This window comes from Numenius arquata, chromosome 3 (assembly GCF_964106895.1).
Source record: "Numenius arquata chromosome 3, bNumArq3.hap1.1, whole genome shotgun sequence".
NCBI classification, from domain to species: domain Eukaryota; kingdom Metazoa; phylum Chordata; class Aves; order Charadriiformes; family Scolopacidae; genus Numenius; species Numenius arquata.
The window spans coordinates 30,119,098-30,146,680 of record NC_133578.1 but is presented as its reverse complement, the minus strand read 5'-3'; the positions used below and the strand labels follow the sequence as shown (position 1 = coordinate 30,146,680).

At 38.0% G+C, this 27,583-nt stretch overlaps 1 protein-coding gene across 1 annotated transcript; it reads left to right on the top strand.

Annotated features, from left to right (window-relative positions):
• Positions 1 to 233: 233 nt before the first annotated feature.
• Positions 234 to 25,728, top strand: CARF (calcium responsive transcription factor). The gene is made up of 14 exons (XM_074145321.1): positions 234 to 346; positions 1,897 to 2,118; positions 3,214 to 3,334; positions 5,409 to 5,538; positions 7,047 to 7,131; positions 11,573 to 11,762; positions 14,101 to 14,221; positions 15,080 to 15,223; positions 15,676 to 15,909; positions 16,302 to 16,464; positions 17,452 to 17,527; positions 21,351 to 21,481; positions 22,344 to 22,710; positions 25,034 to 25,728. Exons 1-14 carry the CDS (start codon positions 269 to 271, stop codon positions 25,150 to 25,152), a joined length of 2,181 nt encoding a protein of 726 aa, XP_074001422.1. The 5' UTR covers positions 234 to 268; the 3' UTR covers positions 25,153 to 25,728.
• The last annotated feature ends 1,855 nt before the right edge of the window (positions 25,729 to 27,583 follow it).

Sequence of the window (27,583 nt, the reverse complement as noted above, 5' to 3'; positions counted from 1 at the left end):
TACAAAATGCTAAACTATACTCCTGGAGCAGCACACTGAAATTTTTCTGCAGTGAGTAATAAAGTGATAAAGAGGCAAGGATTTCTTGAGGGCTTTGCTGTTAGCTTGCAACGGCCTTGGAACTTGTAAGACTAAATTTGTAAGACAAAAAAACCCCAAAAACCTGCAGTGATGTTTTGGTTGAACATGAAGTATGAAAGGCTGAAATTTTTGTAACTTTTTCAGGTCATCTTGTAATGGAAAAAATGGAGCTGACCATGACATTGCTATGCAAGGATTTAATGATTTGTTCATAGGCAGCTGCAATAGTACAGGAGAGTCAGAAACAAATGATTGGAGTTTTCAGGTGAAGTATGAATGTCCTGTCTTTGTAAAAGCTTTCTTTACATTCTCTCTGATGAATTTACAGTATGATGTTTCATCGATGTGTTTTTTCTTGCCTTTTTAGTGTTACATTGTGTCTTTTAAACAAGTACTAAAGTTCCTTCCCTTGGATTCTTGTGCCATTCCGTTTTGAACTGATGAATATCCCGATGATACATGTAATGATGAGCTTTAGTAATTATATTAATAGATCCTGTTACGCAGCTGAAGAAATATGTTTTATTGTGTTAACAAAATCCTTTAATAAAAGAATACTTGAGTATTGGAGTAGGACGGGATCAGAACACTTGAAAATCAGGTCAAATTGCTTATTGACCAAAGGTGGCAAATAAGAATCCAGGAACACGAGACATCTCTGTAGGTATTGGGGAAGTGGAGTCTTTTTATTATCAAATATCACCAGAGATTTCTGTGCATAAATGTTCTTCTGCAGATTACTTCAGCTAACATAAAATATCATTCAGGTGGTGATTTAGTAGTGTGCTTACGGTCTCTAGGCAATGCCTTTAACACAACTAATGCCATATATTTTTTGCTGCTTTTCTGGTGTAGTTTACAGTAGACAGTTTCAGTACAGAAGATTTATACCTGCAGAATTTTTGAGGTTATTTGACCCAGGTCTGACTTTACTATAAAATTTAGAAACATTTTTCCCCACTCTTTGGATCCGTAGTTTACAAATTTTTGTAGCAGAAACGTCAGAGTTGTTTGTGTAATTGCTGCAACAGGTACAACAAGTTGCACTTCTTCTTGCATTGGCCAAATTACAGGCAGCCTGACATGGTATTTTATACAACGGCTGCCTATTTTGCATTATTTTTACATGTTTAATGTTTGCGTTGTCAGAGTTTCAATAAGACAGGTATTTGTGCTTAAACATTTAAATTTAATGAAAATAGGATGTGCTGCAAGACCTTGATTCTGCAAACTTGGTGAGAATAAACTCTGAGTACCTATTTTTTGAGACTTGCAAGATCTGATTCTTGGTCTTGCACTGTATAATTCTTGGACTTGAATTGGTGGTTTTGTGTTGCTTGTGTTAGTTTCTTCTGTGGTAAAGAATTAGGAAAGCATTTAGGGATTTTTGTCTTCGTAGCTGAACGCATTTATCTAAAGGCCAAGTGGACTAGTATGTAGGGTTTCTTTTGAAGTCAAATCAAGTTGGTGGATGTTTTATAGTTTTGGTATAAGTTCTCTCAGTTTCTGGGTAGACTTGAGATGTTTTAAAGTGACGAGTGGTTTTGGGGAACAGGTTTTGGACACAAGGGATTTTCTTTCCCCTTAGTAGAGAGAATTTGTTCTAGGGAGCAGAAATACAAATGCGTTTTCAGTATGGAAATGGAAAACAAAAATAGAACTGCTAGTGTTAGCTAGTAGCCCCTTGATCAGAAGGAGAATTGTATACAATACAGCACACTGGTTTTAAATGTTCTCCTCTCTTTTTTTTTTTTTTTTCCTATAGGAATTGCGACTCAAATTAAAGTACATTTTACTGGTTTTCCTCTGTGAAAGCATCTAACCTGCATGGATTCCAGGGGTCCATTGTTTGGACAGAGTGACTCTCCTGCAGCCTTGCCCATCACAGTGCGCCTCTCGGGCAGTTCTCCATCATCGGCTGCACCCGCCCGGCCACCCCAGCCGCAGCCTCACTCTGTAGAGGAGTTCCACCTGGTAGACCAAACCGGGCAGCCTCTCTATGAGCTGCAGCCCCTTGGAGGGCCCGGTGCGCAGATGGTGAGTATGTCTGAAACAGGGCAGGTGGTGTATTCACAGATGAGGGAGCACTTTGAAGAACTTTTACATGGTGCTTGTTTGTTGTAACAGCAGCTGATTCAGACTTTATTTCTAGCAACAAGGTGAAACTTTTCAGTGGTTCAGTTCATGCTCCAGTTGCCCTTCCTCAGGTAGGCAAATTCTGTCTCCAACCATTACTAATTTTACTAAACAACAACTTAAATCTTTTGTCATTATTAAGCCTGGATGTTGTTGCGTGATGAGATCCCATACTTTTACCACTACTGCTTTCTCTATCTTCCCTGGATAAGTCTCTGTGGTTTTTTGGGGAGATTGGAGCATTAGCAATAAGCTAACCCATTATGTCTCCCCCCTGCCCCCAATTAATATGCTTAAAACATCGCTTTCTAATTCTTAACACTTCTTTTAGTAAAAGGTAACTCTCTCACCCAGAGGTTTTGATTTGGCATGTGTTGTACTGGCACTAAAGACACTTTACTCAGAAACAAGATGATATTTTATGTTATTCTAGGTTTTATAACATTACTGGGAACAAGTCCTTGGTAATTATGGGAAAATTTACCATAAGAAGTTGTTTTAAATTTTCCAGAATTCTAGGAGATTTAATTTTTATGTTTTTTTAAGTATTGGAGCTTTTCTTCCATCTGCTTTTGCATAAAATACTGCCCATAGAGGTCAGTTTCTTAGGAGTAAAGGTCAAAATTTTTATATATTGTGATATGTTTTATGTGGTGTCCATGAAAGGGGTTACAGTGAATCCAACTATGAATGGTTTTTGATATCTTTAATAATAGTGGTTTAAGTTTCAAATAGATGTGTAATTCACTGTAGAATCCTGTAAGTTTTTTTCTGCTCTCCTTTAATCAACTGAAGGCCTATTTTAAAAGGGTGAAAGTGATTTTAAGAAACTGACGGTAAATAGACAGTTTCCTTATTGTATGAAATGAAATTAATTAACAGGCCCTAATTCCAACAGAAATATTTCCTGTCCTGGTAATAAGCAAACCCAGTCATGCTGCTTGATGATCACCATACAAACTTGCCATTCATGTTTTTGTGCGATTGCCTTTACAGATGATTGTTGCCAGCCAGTCAGAAAATGGACAGGTGCTGCATGTCATTCCTTCTGCCCAGCCAGGAATGGCCCAAGTGATTATTCCTCAAGGTCAGCTTCTGGATGTGACCAGCACACAGGGTGAGTTTAACCTGTGGGACTCGAGGGTGTGTACTCCTGTGACAGCGTGTATCCGGCATGATCTCTTTTTAAGAGTCTTGTTTGTATGTGTTTCCTTTGTCAGTTATGAGACAAAAATACATACTTACTGAATGGACAAAAGCCTTGTGAAATAAGAGCTATTATGCTCACTTTAGTTATGTAATGGATAAATTGAGATACAAAGGACAAGACTGCTTCTTGCCTTATTTACCATTAATAAGGGTATTTCTGCCAAGTCAGACAGCTGTACTATCGGCTTCAAATTTTCACTGTCTGTTTACTTTATTTTGAGTGAAGTAGTTAGAAGAATTAATGTTCTTCTGGTTTGTTCCAGAGATTACTGGTGTTGATGCATCTCTTGTGAAGTCAGGAATGAAGTACCTGGGTAGAAATTCAGTTCCCAATGAAGAAAATGGGATGTGTCTTTCACTTCATTGCTAAGTTTTTTTTCTCCTCAGTGTGTTAACTCACATTTTAAGTATGTGGCGAAATGCACAGCTAGAAACATGAGTTTTAAGCTTTTCTCTAGAAAAGGGATACGCTGAAATCTGGAAGCATTGATTATTTATCTGCAAGCCTTGCTGGGTGGCAAAGTGCTGTGTACTAGTTTATGTTCATAGAAAAGACTGAGAACTAGGTTGTCACATTTTGTTAAACTCTCCAAGAGTCTCCAAAAAAAGAGTTGGGCTTCAAGTCACGATCCAGCCTTTTTTCACTTGCAGTTGGAATATGGTTTCATGATGTTGCATTGAAAGGCTTGCACCTACCCTAGTGCTTGCCCTTCCCTCCCTCTCCTCTTGCAGGGGTAAAAACGCTATTTGGTTATAATATTATGTGACTTTGAGCTGACTGTGAGCCTTCAGTTAGTAAAAAATTGCTGCTGGTTTTTGTAGGTAGTACCTTGCAGTGCTCACTAGTATTTTTGTATTCCCATTTCTCATCCTATATGGGGCTCCCTGTTTGCAAATGGCTCAGTTTCACAGTATTTGAATATATGTTTTGCCACAGTGCTGCAGGGTTTTTTGTAGATTTTTTGTTGTTGTTGTTTTGGGTTGTGGTTTTTTTTTTTCTAGAGAAGACTTTGTAGTTATTTGATTGTTAAAAGACAATTAGGAAGACTTGTCAGTGGTTTACTCTGGAGATTAAAGGGGAAGGAGAACGGACTGTCAGCCCTTGAGTTTCACTGCCTGCAGGTGGTGGTAAAGCATGGAATGGCACAGACTTCTGAGTAGACCTTAGTGTCTATGTAGAAGGAACCAGAGCTTTGAGCCAGAGTGGTGTTACTCTGAGGTGCGCACTTAGGAATCTTCTGACAGAAGGTTTAAAGTGGAGTGATTTCTGTACTGACTAGATCAGTAGTGTATCACTCTCTCTTGGCATGGGGGAAAGAAGCTTTTGTAACTGAAGGGCAAAAATCCCGCATCTGAAGAGCAGTTCCTTTCCTTTATGTTGAGACCAAAGTATCAAATGTCTGCTTTCACAGTTTTCCATTATGTTTTTGTTTAACTATACACACAGGCTTCAATCTAACAGTATTTTTGGCTTATGGATTTCTCCCTGTTATCAAGAAAGACTAAAACATTTGTTCTAACAGCATGTCAAATTCAATTACAAGAGGCCTGTTCTTTCTTGTTTAGGTGTTCTTTTCTAAGTACAAAGCAGTATTATAATCTCCTTTTTTCTTATTTTTAAAAGCAACCAGTGTGTGGTTTGCATCTGAACAAAATAATTGTGTAATCCTATATGGATTTTTGGAAATGTAAAGCAGAGTAATTTACAAGTTCTTCTGATTATTTGCTTTGTTGTGGAAGGATTCATTAGCAGTAACAAGATTACCAAAGTCCTTCAGTACAAACAACCTTATCAAGTATATCTTCATATGTGTGCCTAGAATTTGAGTATTGATTCACAACTATTAAACTACTTTATCATCTAGAAATCTTATCTCATGTTAAAATGCTTGCTTTTCCAACACACGAAGTTTAATCATAGCTTGTCATTTCCCCGTTCCGAGTTCAGTTATTAACCAGGAGGATGTTTTATTTTTGCAAAGATGTTTCAGAAGAGAAGTGTGGTGATGGGAACTTGCAGACTGTGGCGGTGGCTGCTATAGCAGACAGTGCAAGCAGTTACATTCTACACCCACAGGCATCTCTCACCGTATCGAAAAAAACAGCCACCAGGTAGGTCAGAAGTTATAAGGATGAACAATTGCTTTGATCTAGTGTTAGTACTGCCTCTTTTTCTTGCAGTTTGTTTTTGCAGTGGTTATCACAAAATTACCATAGAAGAGAGGTTATGAACCGTTAGTATTAGTGAATGATGTGTAGTTAACTCTGTTTGTAGGCAGCTTTTGTACGTGCCAGAGCAGTGGAAAAAGTGATTGTGAAGTACCTGTATTCCAGAGATAGTGGGATATATTCTGACTAGAGCCATAGGTGGACATTTACAGTAGCACAGTGCAAATTACTGAAATTACTCCAAATAGACACTGATATTGCCAACCAAGACTTGAAAGCGATCCAGTGAAGGAACTGCAGGGAAAGTATGAGGGAGCAGAGTTTCTTGTATGAGTATATTAAAAGCTATATAAACCATCCTCCCACAAGAAGAGATCAGTTTTTTAGATAAAGATTTCAATAGCTGGCATTAACAGTCTTAATAGTTTAGTTAACAATAGTTATTTAGTTAACAATAGTTGACATTAAATCTTTGTTGTCTGAATAACTTCTTCAGCTTTTTTTGATAAAATATGAGAAAGTGGCTGCTAACAGTGTGATTCTGTGAAACATCTGGACAGGCAGATTGGTTAGCAAAGTTCCTAAAGTTAAAATAGTTGTTATGTCTTCTCTTGATATCCACCTGTGGGATTCTTTTTTGCTTAAAAAAAAAACCCACCCAAAACCAACCCAAACAAACAAAACAACAAAAATACCAACCAAAAAAAAACCCCTGAAAGAAGTCTGTGGACTGCAGGCTGGATTTGCATTGATTTATGTTTTTTTTGAAATTGAGACATGGAAGAGATTAGAATAATCTCACTACAGCACAAATTATATATATTCAAAAAACATTTAAAGTGAAGAGAAACAGTTAGTGAACAGATTTTGTGAACGTAGTCTGTACATGTTAGAAAAATAATCCTGGAAAGGAGGCAGATTTGCATGGACAGGAGGTGATGCACTTGAGTTTTGCAATAGTGAACATCAAGTAAGCATTGTTTCTGCCCCAGGTTTTGGGGAAGGGAGAAACTACATACTTACTTAAAATCAGTAATTTAAATTGTACTAAAATGTGCAGCATTTAACTGGTTTTAGTCTCTAGTAGTTTAACATCAATCTGTGTAATAAAATTATCAAGACAGTCAGCCAGTCTATTTCACCATATTTTGTCTGTTGTTGTCAAGCAACAATACTGAGAATACTGAATGCTCAGAGGTCTTCTTGAATGTAGAAAACAGTGGGCTTTATAAATACTTATTTATTGTGAATTATTTTAACAATGAAATAGAATACAGGGAGAATGAACCCCAGGTTTTTAAGGCAAGTTGATAAAATACCTATAGTTTGATTGTATGCTGTAGGTGTATACATACTGTACTGATTTGATATGTTACATGTAGTTTAGATTAAATTGTTGCTTTCCTGGATGTCTGTGTAGACTTTTACTATTTTTTTTTTTTATTTTTCAGGGTGGTGGAAGATCCCTTTCCTATCCCTCTCCAGCCATTGCCACCAAATACACCTGCATGGGCACGCCGTCTCAGGAACTGTGAGGTGGGCTGCAAAGAATTCTGACTTGATGTTTTATCATCTAGATCTAAGATATTGATCCTATTCCATGAAAGGAGTAATGTTCATAGCTGTAGAAGTTGTGTTCAAGCGTCCTGGTATTATGAAATAGTACTAGAACTAGCTGGTACTACTAACACATCTAAACACATGAAATGCTATGAAATCCCTTCCTTTTTGGGGAATACTAGAATAACTGACCATAAACAGCTCCTGAAGTAAAAAATGTACTGTTGAAATCTTGATGCCATATAGTGCTGGGAAAAGCCACTGAGCCATACTTTGTGTGCCATGTTAGAGTTCACTCTTGAACTACAGTGCAAGCTCTGCTGTCTTCTGCTGAGCAAACTGTTTTTTGTTGCCCTTAGTGACCCATTAATTAAAGAAAAAAGTTGCCTTTGTATGGCCTAAGTCTGCAATGGTTCATATTCATTTGTGTTGTCACTTAGAAATCAAAATCCATGTGACTTACCGGGGTCAAATCTGCGACTTAACAGAGCATGTTAATGTCTATGTTTTACTAAGGATTTCTGTTTTAGGTATTCTCACAGGTTTTTGGTTGGGTTTTTTTGGTTTTTGTTTTGTTTTTTTTTGTGCCAGCATGGTTACCTGTGCTTGTTTTCTCTTTTCTTAAAAAATGCTATGTCTTTATTCCCTGTGATGCCTTTTGACCAAAACAGAACTCTCTATTTGCATATTATTAGATGTCTGCAGAAATGTCCTGATCACTGGAATGATAGCAACAGCTAGAATGCATCATAAATTAGCTAAAAGGGGGTGCGAAGATTCTTGAGAGATCACCTCATGCTACCAGACTCTTCCTCGTAGATGTTTAATTTATTTTCTCTTAATACCTTTTAAAGGAAAACTCATATTGTCTCTAGGTGGTTCACCTCTTTAGATATCCCTAGTATTTGAGGTTTTTCTTATTGGCTTGGCCACTGATAACTGGAAATTGCAGTTGCAGGGACTTAGAAATGGAATTTCTTTCTGTTTCCACTTAGAAATACTTTTTAAATTAACTAAATATATTAATCTATTCCTCTTTTTGTTATATGCCTTTTATTTCATATAAATGGTCAGAACACTAACTAACACTAATTCTTCCATAGTGGAGATACTGTTTTCACAGAACGAGTCACTTAATTCAAATGGCCAGTTAGTTGTTAAAAGTCCAGTAACGTGTAGCCTGTTACTGTGCTTTTAGCACTATGTGACACGTACTTTCCTGTCTTAACATCGATGTTGCTTGTCTGAATCATTTATTATTGGTTTCATTTTATAGGAGGACTTGTATTATGATATACTTGGTCTATTTGAATCTATTACAGGAAATTTCACCTGCTGTGTTTAAAATTCAAAGCAGCAGCATTTATAGAAGAGTTCTTGTTTTTGAAGAAAAGAAAATCAAAGTACTGGGTGTTTGAATGTGTTCTGAGAATATAAACATCTGCCTCTGCTTCTCGGCAGAACTATTGCATGTGTGTGTTTATTCTCCCTGTTCCTTTAAAAAAAAAAATATTATTTTGTTGCTGTTCTCCCTGCAGAGTCAGTCCATCCAAGGAGGAATAACCCAAATTATCTTCCTTCTTGTGTATTATCAGCAGAGTTGCTTTGCTGAGTTTCAATTACACGGTGTAAATCCGCTGGAGGCTGCTAGGATGCACATGCCTTTTCATGGGCACAGGCTAGAGACAGTGGGATTTTGAGGTGTCATTTATCTTTCAGGTACAACTGTCTTGCAGAATTTTTTGTTCCTAGTAACAGGATAGAAAGGTCCAACTGGAATTTGGACATCTAGTAGAGGTGCAGGTAAATGTGGCAACTGACAATTCAACTCTTTCAGTTCCTTGCCAGAATAGAAACAAACAGTGCTGGGGTCTGTGTGAATTTCACAGAAGGTGCCAGCGGTTGAAGCTATGGCATAGCCTCGGTACGTGCTGCAAATCTGTCAGAGGAGATTTAGCTGAAAACTAAAATTACTGAAAAGAACCTTGGTTCTGTTTTACCTCAAACCAGGACACAATGTATATCCGAGGGAGCTGGCCAAGACAGCTCCAAAGGGTGATGATTCCTCTGGCAGTTAGTACTGCAGGCAAACACAGAGCGGTAAAAGCTGCAGCAGCACTAAGCTCTGTGTTCCATGTTGATTCCCTGACTGTCGTGAAACATTCAGCTTACACTCGCTGTGCCGAGACAGCGTAATGCCTCTGGTATCCTGCTGCCGGTTCACTCAAGGAAAACTGCAGTCTTCATATGCGTACTTCAGTGTAAGCTTTTATGAACACTTGCTGAGATGAGGCAGAGGAGAGCGAAGGAATTGCTCCTTTTTTTGACTTGAAGCTTGGCTAGAGTTGAAGAGTTGGAAAGTATCAGATTACTTCAGGGTAATTACATTGTTAATAAAAAGTAGGTTTTAAATTAAAACAAAAAAGAAGTTATTTTCTCTAACCTAGCTAATTTTCAGTGGTCTGACTGAAATGTGTTTCCAGCATGTATCAGAATACTGAAATAGAATGTAATTAAAGCCTGCACTTATTAATCAACTGTGCAAAGCTAAGTTCATTTCTTTGTGTGGTGCAGATGGTCTCATTTGTCCATATTTTCCTACTTGGGAAGCTCCTAGAGAGCGAGGATCCTTTGTGCTGTATGATTTTCTTCTCCTCATCTCCCCTCCCACCAATTTTGGGAAAATGATCTGTCTTCTGCAGAATTAAAGCCAGAATAGGAGACAGTGCCTTAACTGTTATCACTACCTTTCTGGCACAACAGTTTTATCAGTCTTCTCTCATCTCCCTAGAATAAGGTCAATGACCTATTTCTAGTGGTAGGTATAAGATGTGGAAAGAAAAGTGCTGGTCGTATAGTATTCACTGTGTGGATTGGTACTGTAATCCCTCTTGCAAAAGGGGGCATCCCAGGTTTCTGTAAAAAAGGTATGTCTGGTACTTCTCAGGCTGCTTTGCTTCTCTTGGCTTTATTCAGAGCAAGTTTTGGACAGAAATGTTATTTATAATTTCTGGCTGAACAATTGCCAGCTTCTCTATCTCACCACAGGTGTGTGAGTGCAGCCTGTGTAGACTTTCTTAGCTGCTGGAGTAGTGCAGTGAGCTGCTGAAGTGTAAGCAACTGGTATCTCGGAGCGACTCATGCAGCTGGTGCGTACACAGCCCTTGGCTTTTGGGCTTGCACTGGTAGCAGCACTCTGCTGGCCCAGTTCATTCATAAGGTCTGCATTTGTTCTTCGTTGACCTTAGGTCTTGCTAACCACAGACATTTTGGTTTTCATGGGTGACTATGAGGCGGGTTTTATGCAGTCATCACTAAAATATTTGTGTGATAATAATTTTGGAGAGGGACTGTTGCTGCTTTTGTTGTCAGCATTGTTTAAACATCTGGCTGCTCTGTCATTGAAGGTGGCTAAATGGATCCATTAGACCTTAGTACTTATTCACCATACATTTGCCCCACAGATATGCTGTAAGGCTGAGCTGGCAATCTGCTCTGGGTGTTACTTCCAGCTGCTTGGTCAGCCTGATGGTGAGCTGCATATGAACAGAAGCAAGCATGGCGTTCTGAATTTGGATGGAAAGCTCTTTACTCTCCCAGTGTTTTCACTGCTTGCTGGCTGGCGCTGATAGACCAGCACTGAACCAGCTGTGATGGCTCTGAGTAGCTGAACAGCTGTCACAGGAGATGTTGCAAAGTCAGCAAATTGTTTGTGTTTGGTTTTTGGGGTTTTTTAACTTTGAATCAGGTTAGATAACGGTTTTTCTGGAGTTGCCTAGAGCTTCAGAGTTCATTGAAACCATCATCAGTTTGCACATGGCAAATCTGGTATATTACGTTTCTGTGTAATATTGAGAATCAAGAGTGCCTTGAAGAGTGGGAGGGGTGTTACGTGAGACATTCAATTTGAAGTTAGTGCACTGAGTGTGGTGGTCACTGGTGGTGCAAGCAGGTGTATTCTGCTCCAGCTCAGTGCAGCGTGTGTTGAAGTAGATGCATTGACATTTTTTAGTGCTTCGGAGATTCTCTGTGGGAGTCAAGTGAAAAATGCTCACCCAAGATGAAATTGTCTAGGAGGTGACTACAGCTGAAGTGTGTGGTGGGGGAAATGACAGGAGTGAAGCTGTCCTGTGGAAATCAGACTTGGCAGTAACTAATCTTTCCAGGGGTTCTTGGTGTACTTAGGATCTTGGATGGCTGACAAACTCCCAACCTTGGTGAGGACTACCGTGGTGTTAGCTCCTATGGTAAATCTATTTGTGAGGATACTAGTGTGGGGGGAAAAAACCCACAGAATGCCAAAAATCTGAGCCTGTGTCCTCACCTGCCAGAGTCCCTGACTGCTTTTGTTTTCTTGTGTAATGTTTAGCAGTCAGCTGGGTGAATAATCCTATTATTTCACCTCCTTTCCATGCAGAAAATTGGGGACTCGTACCGCGGCTATTGTGTGAGCGAGACAGAATTAGAGAGTGTTCTAACGCTACACAAGCAGCAGACACAAAGTGTGTGGGGGACGCGCCAGTCTCCAAGCCCAGCCAAACCCGCCACACGGTTGATGTGGAAATCTCAGTATGTCCCATATGATGGGATCCCCTTTGTCAATGCAGGTAACTAACTTTTCTTTTAATAACTACTTTCAAAATTTCAACGTCAGTTGCCAGCTGGCCACAAAGAAGAATCTTTATGGTGTTCCTTAGCGTTGATAAAGTCAAGGCAGAAACATAAAAAAAGAGCATCTTGGGTGACACAGGCTGAAGGAACTTGTTTCCCTGAAACCACAGGCTTATGTTTTGTTGTGATTAATTCCTTTTGTTCTTTAGAAATAAATTAGCTCAGTACCATTTGGTGTGGGGGTTCTTGTGACGAGATCTTTAGATGCAGGTCCCTTCTGCTCTATCAGGACGTGAAAATTCTCCTAAGGGTAAGAGCTTGTTTGAGTATTCTTGCCTAAAGTGGAGATCCTTTGAAGAGTTTGTTCCACAGGAGCCAATAAACTATTTAAATGGCACATTAAAAAAACAAACAAAAAAAAACAAAATTAAAAGCAAAACAAGAATCAGCATACCTCAGCAGACAGATTTTATTTTTATTTTTAAAATAAATGTGCAGACTTCACAGGTTGGTAATTACATACTTAGCTCATGCAGTGCACAAGTGAAATTACTAAGAGTTCTTTTGTTTATGAAATGAACAGGTTTTAATTGTTACACTGAGATCATGAATGACTGGAATGTAGGTTATGTGCTTGTTTTCTTTTTTTTCTGAAAGTAACTGAAAAATGAAATATTAGCACCAGTTTCAAAGCTTCAGCTGTAAACTCTGAGGTGTGAGAAAGCTAAGATCAAAGTCAAAGCAAGTTACACTTTTATTTTTTCCTCAAAATGCATTGAGACATCTTTAGTTTCCTGTAAGATCTGCCTGATGAATGAGTTGCTCCACAGTAAGATATTTAGAGCAAAAACACATGTCGATTTTTTTTCTTTTAGTGTTGTATACCAATAGAGACTCAGCTAATTAAGTTGTGATATATTTTGCTTTGCTCAGATCTCCAAACAAGCATTATGTGTTTCTAATGTGTTGCCTTTCCAATATGTTAAGATTTAGTTTATAACTCCTCTATGAAATTCATTAAAATCCTTTACATCTGTAGACCAGAGGCTGTAAATATGATTTACTGAAGTGCCGTTTAAATCCCAGATAACTGAATTCTAAACTGTGCAGGACAAAAGTGTTGGTTTTGAGGAATTTATCCCTTCTGCATAAGTGGAACCAATCTGTAATACCTTTCCTGCTGTGCGTCAGCTGTGGGGAAATACAGAGAGGCTGGGTAGCTCCCTATAGTGTGAAACATGCACTAGTCATCAAAATCTTGATTATTATTTTTAATAAGAATTTTGGATAGTTGATACTTTTGTAAAACAAGGGCCCCGTCAAAGTGCTTGTAAGAGTCGTATTAGCAAGGACTAGTTTAAAGCTGGCTTTTCAATCCTAGAACTTCCATTTTAAGTTTGTTTTTAAAAAAAGGGACAAGAGATCTGTATGTTATACATAATTCTTTCTTAAATTTCCTATTTATTTGTGCTGATTTTTTAAAAATATTTTCTTTTTTTTTTTTAAACATTAATAAATCATAGGGTATCTTATGGAAACACATTATGTTGCTGTTGTGATACTTTGAAGGTTTTGGTTACATCACTTGTGGTATAGGCAGCTCCTTGCCTGCATACTAGAGTATATGAATTACAAATAAAAGATAATTAAACATGATGTGGAAGAAATTTGGAAGAAGTTCCTTTCCTGACCATTTTAATGCTATGCCTGTTACGGCTTTTGTTGGGGGTCTGACTGGAAGAGGTCACTTACTTCAAGTTTAGAGCTAAGCAATATTTGTTTAAGCCTGTCTGGTTTGTGTGGATATGCCACGCTGAAACAATGTTATTTAGCAGATAAGATAGGTCAGACTTGCAAATAAGGATTTATGGGACAGTGTGGTCTGAAGTATTGATTTAAGACAGAAGGCTGGAAATAGCTGCTGACCTTTGATTTCAGCTGTGGATTTTCTCAGTTATTTTGGGGATTCTGCTTCTCTTATGTTTATTACCAGCATTGTGCTCATTTGGTGACTTGCAAGGCTGCTCATCTTGTAATGTACAGGTGTTTACCAGAGCAAAATACAATATTTTGCCTTTATATATTGCAGGAGTGTTGTGAGGCGTAATAAGTTTGGGAAATGCTTTGAAAATGCTCAGTGTTCCTTACATGCTGTGAGAGAAGCATTTACTGTATTTGAATGCTTGCTAAAATTAAATGTTCTGCCTTCTGAAGAATCTGATGATAAACAGAAATAACTGCTTTGGAACTCTCATCTTTTCTGTAGTAACTGTGTTGCTGTCATGGCTTCAGTGATTGCTTGAATAAATAGAGTACATTACTTTCTGTTCCCAGGAAGCAGAGCCATCGTAATGGAGTGCCAGTATGGGCCAAGGAGGAAAGGGTTCCAGCCCAAAAAAGCTGGTGAGCAGGAAAGCACCTCTGGCCATCTGTACAAAGCTACTTGTCCAGCAAGGTAAGAATTGTCTATAAAGCTGGAAGAGTTCCTCAGCATCCTAAGAAAGTGTTCTTTCTGTGAGCCTTAATGCTTTGTCTCCTTGATAGCTTGAGGTTGATACTCACTTGAGGGAAAGAGGAAATGCTGTCCTGTTAAACTGAGTAAGGCTGAGATTTGATAGGTTGCCTGGATGCAAAGTAGCAGTACGTCAGGATACATCCCACTGTACAATACAAGTGGGAATCATTCTTTACCTGAGCATTAGTTAGTTATGGTGGTCACCATTTTTGGTCCCATTTGTTGTTTTTCCTTCAGGCTTTTAATTGCACTTGTATCAGTCAATCATCCTAATTTTGCAGATGTCCTATTTGCTGAAGGAGTTACAGTTCTTCCTCTTCACTGGGGACTTTCTCCTTATCCAACACATTTTTTCCCTTGTCCTTGAGCATCCTCCTGGGTGCTTGTTCAGTTTTTACTGAGCTAAGAGTGTGTTTACCTAGACAGCTGCAGCTAGGTATGTATGTGCTCAATTCTGGCTTCAGGCTGGGTGAGCTACAGCTTGTTTAGCAACGGTGGTGTGCTTTTACTGTACTGAGGGGCAGAGGATTTTTGCTGAGGTGCAAAATCACTCTGGCTGAGTGGCTTCCAAACCGGAACAGAAGTGTGTATATCTGCATCCATCTGCATCTGTCTCTCTTTATGTGTCCTTAACAATTCTACAGTTCTCTTAGAAGCTCCTCACCCCCTGCAACACTCTGCTTGAACTTTTTCTATACTAATATCCAATACAAAGTAGGTGGGATTTTTACCTTCCCCCCTGAGGGCAAAGTGTACTGAAGAAGAATTATTTTTTTTATTCCCTCTGTTCCTTGGAAGGATCTATATTAAAAAGGTTCAAAAGTTTCCGGAATACAGAGTTCCTACTGACCCTAAAATGGACAAGAAAATCATAAGAATGGAGCAGGAGAAAGCATTCAACATGCTGAAGAAGAATTTAATAGATGCTGGCGGTGTCCTCAGGTGAAACTTCCACTTTTTTCTTTATCTTGACAAATACAGCAAAAAATAGCAATAATTTGTTTGTCTTGCTTGATTTTTTTACTTATCACTTTATTAAGGCTCTTGCTTAATATCGATAGTGAAAAATCCCACAGTGTAAGTACAACTTCTGTGACTCTGGAATATTTAGTTTGGTAGAAGTGTTAAGCACCAAGCTGTGGAACTTCAGCAGATGTTTTCATGCAGGGAATAGATAGAAATAGTTGTTGTATTTGGGAGGTTGAGCTGGTTTATTTTGCGTTGAAAGATGTGAGGGCCCTGAGCTCTGAAAGGCAGTATCTTCCACCTCAGGGGCTATAAAAACTTAAGTTACTCTAACTAGGTTGGTTGTGATTGTCAGACTGTTCCCTAGGAGACTTATTTTTTTGCCTTTGCTTGAGAATTGTGTGTAGAAACTCTTTCCTTCTTGCTAGGTGGTACGTACAGTTACCCACTCAGCAAGCCCACCAGTATCATGAAATGGAAACTTCCTGCCTCCCTTCTTCACCGTCCCATTTTTCTGTGTCTTCTCCTGAGGAGGAGGAGGAAGTTGTTAGAGACGAGAACTGTACTCTGCCTTCCCGACTTCATCCTCAAGTGGCAGACAAGATCCGAGAACTGGTGTCTCAGGGAATAGAGCAGGTCTATGCAGTGAGGAAGCAACTAAGGTACAGAACTGTCTGGCATGGTCTCGGTCTGTAGTGCTGTATCTACTTCTGCATTTGATTAATTTAATTTGCAACTAAATGGCAGTGCTCATTAATGAATGAATGTATTTCCCATATGTCATGAGAATCTGTTTTTCCCATCTTTTGTCTTCTCTTTCAATTTTGTTATAGGTAGCCACTAAGAGCTGCTGTCTTCTTTAAAGTTAGTTGAATAAATGGGGATTTTAAACTCCAAACTCTGTAGCAGGTGCTCAAAGAACTGGGTCAGAAGATGATCTAGCTTGCTCTTGTCATTGCAACAAAGGGGAGGAAAAGGTAGCAGTGTCTATAACAGGGAAATAGCACAATATATTTTAAATATGCATATTTGAATGTCTTTTAACATGTGACAGAAAGTATGTGGAAAGAGAATTATTCAAGCCTGATGAAGTGCCAGAAAGACATAATCTGTCCTTCTTCCCCACTGTGAATGACATCAAGAACCATATTCATGAAGTGCAGAAATTCCTGAGGAATGGCGAGATGGTGTATAATTCAGAAAGTATCCCAGCAACGGTATGTTGGCCTCTGTGTTTCTTCTTGATTTATTGGAGTTGAATACTGGAAATCTTATTCATAATTTTTACCGCTTAGCTGTGTTTCATCCAAAATTCTCTATGATTTCCAGCAGCAGTATTTTCAGTGGAATCTCTGGGTAAGCAAGATTGGATTAAACATGAATAAAACATTCTGACCTTATTCAGTATTTATCTCATTAGCATTTGATTGCTATTAGTTGATTGACAAACTACACAACACTAGCACTTCATGATGACTTCATGAACTGAAAGCCATGTGGTGTAGAAAAGTTGGCACACATCAGAAAATTTTATTTATGGCTTGTCATTGTCTGTGTTTTGGAGAATTTACTACTGCTTTTCTGTATCTGAAAAATGGGGATGTAGTATGTCTCAGGTGCAGCCTAAATTAGGGCTTGCAAAACATTTTGAATGTGTAAATATTAATAAATGTACTTTATAGCAAGTGAAGTAAGCATGAAGTAGATACTTCAGAATGCTCAGTAATTCTTAAGTGTTGTTCCTTTAATTTTCTTCCACCTATTGACTAATAAGGGGTGCACAGCGATCCTAATTTTCCTAATTATGAGGCTGACTGTTAAGGAATTGCTGATTTAAAAATCAGCTTTGACAAACTGTACTGTTAAATCATGCTGTGTCATCAGTCTTTTTCCTCTCCCTACACTGCTCTTGGCCCAGCTGAGTGGGTGACACTTGTTAGTTATCCAAATGGTTTGACTATTTTCCGTTTTAAAGTCTTTGAACTATCATGAGCAGACATTAACCTTCCTGGTATAGTGAATGCTAAAAAATTTTTTTCAGTTTTTTTTGTTTTTAAACCAAGAGCTCCCAAAATGCATAGTTATAAGAAAATAAGAAAGTGTAGTTTTAGACACTGTTTTCCTGTGGGTCCTATATTGAGCCTATGTTCCTGTAGTAGACAAACTTGCACCCTTTCTGAGAACTGAGATCTCTTTCCTTTCAGCTGCAGTGGACCACAGACAGTGGGAATGTTCTCACAGAAACAGTGACTGTTACGTTTGCGTCACCACCTTCAGATGGTAAGACTGCAATAATAACTTTGCTGTCTCCAAATGTGATTTGTTTTATTAGCTATGTCACAGAAGTTCAGTTTCTTTCCAGAGACGACTTTGTCATGTTCTGTCACTCAGCTGAGCTTAAGAAGGGTTATTTTGGCGTGTCGGTTTTGGCATACTTTTTTTTTTAACTATTTGACTGCACGTGTGGAAAGATACGTGTAGTTGTGATGGGGTTGGCAGAAGTATGAAAATTATAAATTTGGCTTTTATTTAGCAACCTCAAGCAACTGCAGATTTTAATGGGATGGTTGTTGTTGTGGTTTGGGCTGGACTGGCCACTGAAATGAGCAACAGATGCTCTCTCCCACCTCTCTCTCCAAAGAGAGAAAGAACATTTTACCTTGGATGAAGGTGCTAGTAACGCCTGTGTAGACAAAATTAAATTCCTACTGGACAGATATTGTGTCAAGGCACAGAATATCCAGGAGCCAACTAGGTACTTGATTTCCTTGATGCTTTGTGCTTCATATGTGCTTAAACATCTTGCTAAAGAGGACTTGCATGCATATTGGGATTCCTGCTTCTCAAAAAGTCATTGGTTTGATGACTTCCACTGCTAGGATCAGGCCCTGAAGAACAAACACTGTATTTCTGTTGTCAGAATTGAGAGCATTCTTATCCATTTTTCTTAATTCTTACAATAGAAATAGAAACACAGGTGTTTAGTGGCAGCAGAGCTGTGAGATATGGTTTTTCAGTTCTTAATGTGGTGTAACTTCTTTATTTATGTGAGAAGCCGAAGTAGTATCTCTTCCCAGCGATTGCTGAGCCACCTGATGGAAGTATAAAACTTCCTCCTGCTCTGCTGCAAAGCCAAAGTGTAGATTTCTGTAGAAACTTGGGTTTGTCTTCATAGTCGAAGATCTATTTTTTTTGAAGACACTAGTTAACATGATTTTTCCTTTGTTGCAAATGGGTTCCTGCTACTATTACGTCGACTTCTAAATATGTACTAAAACAAAATACAGGGGTTTATAACTAGATCTACTTGCTACCCGCATAGTTAGGATTACACATAGGCTGAGATGCTCTGCTGGATCATGGTGGCTGATAATAAATTAAAAATTATATTATTCTGCCCTTTTCCCCAAGTTTCAAGGATATTTGGTCTAGTGTGACACCAAAAGAACTTTCCTGCATGTTTGTGGATGCTTTCCCCATCCCTTCTTTAATAGGTTTGATATGAAACTCATCAGAAAAGTTGTTGGCTTTGGAATACGGTTGCAGCAAGGTGGAAGAGCCTAGTTGTTTGCATACGTTAAGACAATGCAGACTTCTTAGATGTTTTAATCCCAGTGGCACTGACAGCTTGTTTCCTCATTTAATTGGAACATGGTGGTGGGTACTTTTTGTTCCAGACAACTGATAGAGAAGTCTACAGAGACCAAAAAGTCACAGTTGTCATGTTTAAAGATGTACTTGTGTCAACAGTTATCCTCCACTTGGTTCTTGCCTGAAGAAGTCGTGATGTGTTTGGGTTTCTTTCCTCTTCGGCCCCTGTCACTCCTTGATCTACTTCTTATCTTTGTTGTAGCAGGAAAAAATCCCTCAGGAGGTTTGGGTTGCTATGTGATTTCTCCAAAATGACTTGGTGAACCTGATTTTACATGGAGCAGTTCCATGTACACCAGTGCATTTACAGTTAATAAAAAAGCCACTGTTGGGCTTTTTTTAACTCTTATTTTAGCTACTGCTGCAATGGATCAATTGGAACCGAAAGCATCATGTGTGCTTAGGGTAAGAATTTTAGTGTTGACAACTGTCAGAGGATAAGAGGTAAATTTTTAGGCTCAGTTTGAATAGTGTCTCTCTTTTTTAAGGAAGTCTTGTTTTTCAGGAAAAAAAAAAAGGAATTTGCAATATGAGCAGACTTACTGTGCTTAAGTTTGCATGTCAATGTTAATATTTCCATTACTCTGCTTTTAGGGAGAGACACAGAATAGTTGTGCCTTCAGCAGCTGTGATAGAGCTCAGAACGAATGACTTTTGGTATGCACTGTCTGAATGCTGGAAAAGGTTCAGAAAGACCAATTCTTCCTTTCTTTGTCTTTCACAGATAATTTTCTAAGGCACAGTAGCCTACCAAACATGTAAACGTCCATCCAGTGACATACTGAGTACTAAAGGAAGGTAGAGAATCGAATTTGGTTAGTTTTCTGCACATGTACACCAATTTAGTGAATATGAGCAGATATTCTAATTCCAGCATAATTTGTTTCCACTTAAAAATGTGGTTATGTGTTTGTGCACATTGCAAACGTGTCTTTGTAGTTGTATTACAAGTCTAAGCAAAAAAAGAAACCTGACTGAAAAAATCAGCTCTCTCAATAATGTAGATGAAGTGGTAGCAAGGAAGAACAACACTGACTTTTCAAACTACTGTTTGTATATGTTGTTTTGTTTTCATTTCAGCTTGTGCTGAATGGGGAGAAATTTACATTTAAGAAATGAAACAATAACAGAACTAAACCCAGTTGTTTGTTTTCTTGTTGTGCAGAGCCCCCTATCTCCATGTGATACAGCTTTCTCTGTTCTCTCCTAGGTGTAAGAATCACTGTAACTGTCAAACTTAAGTGTGTTCCCTTTTATATCTTCTATGAAGTATAATGACAAGTGAGATAAAGTACTCGTATTTTTGATTATTTTTTTTAACTTGTGGCATTCATGCTGAATGCCCATGCAGTGTAAAGTGTGGGTCGATTAGGAGCTTTATTGCTAGGTATTTTGGTGTAGAATACAACTTAAGGAAAGAACTACCATCTCTTCCTACATGTGAATATTCACATAAACATACAGGATTTCTGTATGGTATTAAAAAGAGCCTAAATATTTGAAGGAGTTGTGTTTGAGTCTGCAAATCAGTATATATGTTGAAAAATATATCTTCACTCACTTAGATTGCTGGAAACTTTTGTATGATTTCCTGCTAGAAAGCTTTTTGTGATTGACCATTCTTAATTTTTTTTTTCCATTCACCAGGCTAATCTGCATACACAGAGCACGCTCTTCTTTTACAGTTAAAGCAGTGAAACTGCAAAATAACAGGCTAAGCACTATCTACTTGTGTCTGGATTATTCTTATCCAAAATGTTCTGGGTGGCTCCAACAGGAAATGGAATGATCCCATGGGAAGTGTTCTTGCAGAAATTGCTACAAGTCAATCTCAATTTTTACAAGTCTTCAGGAAATGAAGTCTGCTATTCTTGCATTAAATAAGGATTTTGAGGGTATGAAGTAATCTGTAGGCTGAAAGTCTTCCAGATAAATGGACTTCTGTGTGATGTTGCATAGAAGTTATCCTAATTCCGCAAAGAAGTTTGGAAGGGAGTGATGAGACTTAAAGGATTTCCTGTGTAGATTTTTATTTTGGAAGACAACACTTTATTTTGATGCCTGTCTGTTATTGAGCCCTTACTGAGGTGTATGTATTGTCAAGTTATTTGATTGCTGCTTTGATAGAATTTTTTCAGCTTTTATGTTATAACTAGAAATCGAAAGCACAGGTTAGGTTGTAATTACTTTGCTCTCCAAAATGGATTTACTGATGCTTCTTTTTGAACTCTGAACAGGCATATAGAACCTTCCTACAGTATTGTCTTTGTCTCATACCCAGCCTTTTTTCTTTAGCATCCAAGTTCTTCTGCAAAGACAACAACATATATGTATATACATGTCTTTTATATGTCTATATTGAGATTGAAGGGATTTGTTAAATTTGCAGGGGAGGCTTTTAAACGGGAAGAAATTTGTCATAACTGTGTGCTTTCTCTCTGTGGCACTGTAGGGAGCTCAGCAGGGGAGTCTGCTGTCACCAAAGCCGAGTCCAACCAGAGTGGGGAGTCCTTGCTACCGGAAACAGCGCAGCTGTTGTCTTCACTCTCTTCGCTTCAGCCCAAGATATTTGCACAACTTCAGGTACGGTCAAGTCATTTACAGAATGTCAGATGTTCTGTGCTGGGAATGCTGAAGGCAAGCTGAGAACAGCAGATTCCCTCCCAGCTAATGATCCCAAACACTGGCTAGGTAACACGGACTTTGAACTAGCTGTCAACTTTTACTTTGGCCTCTCTTACATGCCACGTTTAGCATATAGCTGTGGTGCAGGAGATCCCACTACTATCTTTTGACACTTTGAAGTTAGGGTATTTTGTGAAGGCGAAAACCAAGAAGTTGAAGGTAGCGGGCTTCTTCCTCAAACCAAGCACCTATTCATTTTCCAAGTGGTCCAGGAATTTAATAACGAAAATGTTGCAAAACTGAGGGGAGATAAGTCAGTCTTACTTAATCCTTTTAAATCCTCCTCCAGCCTCTTCAGAAAATATGTTAAAATCCTAAAACTGTTCCCAGCTCAGATCTGTAAATTTCCAGGTTGAAAGGCTGAAGAGTGGGGATGAGAGTGCTATGCTAAAAGAGCTTCTTCTAAAGCTCATCTCCCTTCAGAGCTGGCTCTCTTAGCCTTCTTACCTAGCTACTTATTTGAAAAGCTGCCTTCATACTTCCTGAACCGAAATAAAAATCATGATCCCTTCCCTAGAAATACAGAAATTAGACCTTTATGGTCATTAAGTAGTCTTCTAAATGCTGCTGGATACCATTGTCCTAATTGTTTTCTATACAACTTTAGCCTAGTGTTGCTGGGATTGACTGTTCAAAAGAGATGATGTATAGGAAGTCAGAAGCTATCCAGTTTCCATCATTGCAAAATACGTGCCATTAAATGCAAATTCCTCCTGCTGCAAATACTGGTATGTTAGTACTTGTGCCTTCTCTTTCACAGGGATTACAGCTGCAGTCAACTTTTACCTCCACAAATGGATCAACAGCCCTGATAGCTGTAAATAATCATTCCCCTTCCAGCCCTGCAAGTCTCCTGGATTCCATAGGGAGTGCAATAACCAACCATTCTCTAGCACTCAGTCAGGGGCACAGTCTGCAAGCAGGTGCTGGCCTAACACAGCATAGTGCTGCTGCCTCTGCTTCTGGGACTCCGCCTGGCTCTGATCAGAGTCTGGTCACCATGGGCCAGTTGGTAGCAGTTGGAGGGGTAGATGACTCCAGAAGCCTGGAAGGAGGAGTCCATCAGATTCTCTTGGGAGATGTGCAGGCTATTCCAGTACGGATTGTGGACAACCATCCAGCACTTAGTAAGTTGCAGTCTTCCCAATAATATGTAAATATAGAAAATACAGTGGATTTTGTTCTGTGTCTCTTGAAGAAAGGAGAGAAATGTGTTAATAATGGGGAACTCCAGCATAGGCTTCTTTCACCTGATCCTAATTAGTTTATTAGTTTTTCTGTGAAAACATGCAGACTGTAAAAAACAACGCCCCCAACTTTTTGCTGGAAAAAGATGACTTCTGAGTTAAACTGCTTATCACTTTCTTTGTCTAAATACCAACTTATTTGATGAAAACAACATTTTTGCCAAAAATCCTCATATTTAGCTAAAACTATGATCTTCAAAATAATGTTTTAAAACGAAAAATAAGAATATAAAACAACTGTTATTGAATCTAGTTGGGACTCTTTGGAAAGAAATGTGAGGATTTTTATGACTTCTTTCTTTGCACCATCCCAGCAGATTTTTGGTATTTTTTAATAAACTTCTACTAGGATCGTGTAGTCATCAATGTACTTTAGCAGTGATCAGTTGGAGTTGTATGTAATTGCTTGGAATTTCAAACTTCTGTTTGAAAATACTTTTTAAAAAAATATGCAATAAACACTGTAAATAAATTTATCAAAATAAAAGGCTCCTTAAAACCATTGTTATCAAATACAGATAGAGCCTTTGAATTCTCAACCATGGAACCTGATTGATAATGAAAGCTTGCATTCTCAAAGAATGCTTTCTAATTCTTGGTGAAGAAAACCTGTTAGATATGCGTTGCACTGATTTATACAGGCTCCATCCTTTTGCCTTTCCAGGGAGTCTGAAATGTTACCTGTGCAATACTTTATTACTTCTATATTATCTTCTCTTGTCATCTATGACTTCTAAAAAGATGACTCTTGAGTAGTTTTGCAGGAATGTCCAGGTAAAGATGTGCTAGACCATAACCTACACCTTTGTATTGCCATAGTGATAATTATCTCCAGATATCCTGATGACCTGATGCAGGTCAGCAAAATGTAACTTGTACTAAATTCTATAATATTTTGAAAATGGAATTTAAGACTACACAAAGAAATAAAAAGAAAATAAAGGGTACATGAGGAAATATACTGAAATTCATACATGTTAAAGTAGTATTGGTATATTTTACTGTGGCAGTATTGAAAAGTTAAATTTAAGGGGGTTTCCGCCTGCTGTACTCAAATGTTTGTGTAACTGGTTGTTTTCCCTTTTATAATTGAATTTGACTTATCTCCTGAGAAATTCTGTTTTCATTCAGGGTAAAAGAATTTCAGAGAGGTTATCAAATGCACCTCCTCCATTCAGTTGTTTAACCCATTTTTTCAATCTAGATGTTGATGCCTCTTAAAAAAATTTTTGTAAGTGACAAGTGTTCTAAGTGAATTTTTAAAGAAATACTGTTTTACACAAAAAAAAGAAATGTAGTCAAATGTAAAATTCTGAAATTGCAAGGACTAAATGCACTGTTCCTTTGGGATCTCCTTTTTTTTTTCTGATCAAGGTCTCAGTCTATTATCACCAGCTTCAACTTGAAAATTGTGAGAATGTTGTGGAGGAGTTACCTATAAAACGCACAGATACTTTTTCTTTTTTCAGAGGCAAGTTCTTTATCTGGAAAGGAGGACAAAAACTAATCTAGACTGAAGAGACAATGTTAGAGAGCTTATTGGGAGGAAACACAATATACTTGAACGTAGCAGTTTAGTCAATGTGTATTTCAAGGTATTTTTTTCTCCTGTGTGTGTGTGCATATACTTATTGCACGTGCGTGCTTGGTTAAAATTATCCTGTATGTTCTGGATTTTCTCTTGCCCAAGTGCTAACTTAAGAATAAGCTGTTCCCTGCTGAAAATGTATGTGCAGTCATTGAGAAGTGGCCAGTCATGGCTGAAGTGCAAGTCATTCTCTAAATCAACATGCTTTAGAGATTTTTTTTTTTTTCTCAGCAATAGCACCTCCATTCCTCCTTTTCCCTGGAAAGAAAAAAAAAAAAAAAAAAAGATGGTAGCTTTATTTTTCCATGGGAAAGAGGAAAGACATTTTGTGAGAGTAGTTTTATATCTCCAAACATATTGGGTTTTTTATAAAATATTTTAAATATTCTTACTCAAGAGGGCCCTTACTGCAGTAAATTCATGTCAACTTGCAATGTCTTATAGCACAGTAGATGACAACTGACTGTCAAACTAAACAGCAGTTAACTTCACAAATGCCTTACCTATTAGCTTTAGTTCCTGAAATATTTTTCTTTTAAATGCATACAGTTATTGGGGTGAAGCATTATCAGTGGAGTGTGAATGTCAATGATTGATTTTTGTTTTGTTTTTAAGCTGAAGAAAATACAGAGGGTGTTATCTGTGTGAGCCAGGTTAAACAAGAGCCAAGAGAAAAAGCATTGTCTGTGGAGCCAGATAAAATCAGAGACTGCCACAGTTCCTCACCAATTTAAATCTGTGAAGCCTGGAAAGATTTTACAATCGGCGAACTCTAAATGTCTTGGAAGGAAAGGCAGGTGCTCTCAAAGTTATGCCACTCTTCTGAAGTCGTATTGTGACATTCAGACTAGGCATATTTTATGCTAGTTCTGACAGAGAGCTGTTTTGATATATGACTGATGTGGCTCACTGCCAATTCCAGGTCATTCAGTTGCCCTGTGGAACACCACCTCTCTCTACTGTTTCAAGTTTTGAATAATTTGGATGCTATCCAAATGGCCCATTTTGGTCGACATTTCTGAAGGTCTTCCGCAATTTAATTCCTTAGCTTTAGAATATGGATCACAGTGCTGGGTTTGCTTTTCTCCTTGAGACTCTCGACTGTTACGGCACTACAGAGACCATAGTATCTGCCAGCTCCAAGACCACAGAATCCAAAAGCAAAGTGTATGAATACAGCAGTGGTTTTGTGACTAAACGAAGGTCCAAGATGCTAAATTTCGAAGTGATGAAGGACACGGATGCTTAAGAAAATGCAACTTTGACCTGATCATAATGTTAATGGTGTGAAGATCAAGGAGAGGAGAAAGGTGAGGTTGCCAGGTGAACGTAAGGTTGTATGATGAAGAAAAGTTTGAATTGTAACAGTGAATGTTTTCAACTTTGACATCTTTAAGCTTATGTTCTGGCTTTATAACAAGGTTCACTGCTGCATGCAGCCTTTCCGGTGGTACTGTATTAGCAGTTGGTCATAACAACTAAAAGCAGGAGTCTTGTCTCATGGGAAATGAGTGATGCTGCCATTTCAGCTTATCTACCTTTTGCTTTATGCACTTACGCTATCAGCTCAGATAAATATGATTTAACCTGCTGCTGTTTGTGATGTAGGGCCTTTACATTACGAGCAAAGAGAGGCCCAAGAAAACAAAGCAAGTAATATAAATCCAAGCAATATCTGCAAGTGTGCTGTCACTATAACATTCAGAAAACAAACTCATCTCTCAGTGGTGGCAGCTTCGAGACTGAAGTGGTCCACACTACTTAAAATAGTTAACCAGGAATCTTTAAAAAACTGATAAAATATATGAAAATCTTTTAACAGTATTTAAGCCAAAGCCATAATAAGTGACAAACACTGAGTTGCGTATCTGTGACAGACATGTTTAAGAAAAAAAATACACCTACAAATAATTTGGAATCCCTTGAAAGCAGTAAATGAAATCAAACTGATGCCAATGTAGATATCAAGTTAAACAATGACATTGTTTGCTTCAGATGTTGAATTCTTAGAGCAACATGCAGAGTATTTTGTATAGAGCAATATCTGCAGTTCTGTTATTAGTTGCTACTAAGTGTTTGAGAACTTGCTCATAAAATTAGATATTTTTTCTGCATGCTGTACGAGAATGCAATCTGAGGACTTTCTCTTTTTCAGACTTAAAAAAAAAAAAAAACAAAAAAAAAACCCCCCACAAAAAAAAAACCCAATACCAAAAAGCAAAACAAACAAAAACCCCAAAAAAACCAAAACTGGAAAAAAGATTGGTTCATTTATGTAAAGGAGGAAGTGTTAGGAATATTTATATGAACATAAAGATTAACATTATTAAATTTGTTAGCATGTAATCAAGACATTCACAAACATAATCTAAATAAAAAATCAATTTTTCATTTTCTTTTGAATATTTAAAGCTAAAACTTTCACAAGTCTCACATTGAACTTGGGTTCCTAATACCTTTATATGCAGCATCTTTTAGGTAGGTGCGGTAACTTAGTCTTACCTTAAAATATATTAACTGAGGTTAACTAACACTGTTAATGCTGTTCATTTAAAGCTAATGTTTATGGTTTAGTTTAAATTAGAATTTTCCAACAGGGTCATGCTCTTGTTAAGTAAGAGTCAGTATTTTATCATGCAAGTGCATAGAGAATCTCCGGTTCTTTGGAGTCTCTCATACTTAGTTTTTACACTGACTTGCTTTGTGTTACGGCTTACTCATTTCTGGGTAGATAAAAATCCCACAAGGTTTACCCTTTTGGTTTTTTTTTGTTGTTGTTGTTGTTAATTGTTAAATGGATGTTCTCTGCTGTAGTCCGTTCTGGAGCACAGAGGCAGCAGTCACCTTCTCTTTTCCAATTCAGTAACTGTATACCAGAATGGGTGCCTCCTTCCACTCTGCTGTATTCAGTGATTCCATCATCTTTGGTTTTTCTTGGAGTTTAAACTAATGCATTCCAAATTACATTGCCTTTCTCAATATTACTCATTTTTGAGAGTTGTTCTTAATTTTTGAGAATGCTTATTCTCAAAAGAGTAAGTTACAGCTAAAGATTACTAGCAAGAGGTTATTTCAGTTTTAGTTCTCTTCAAAGCAGACAATATGTTTGTGATTGGAGTAAAAGAGAAGTTACATTTCCACCAGTTTTTGCTTAGTTCCCTCATT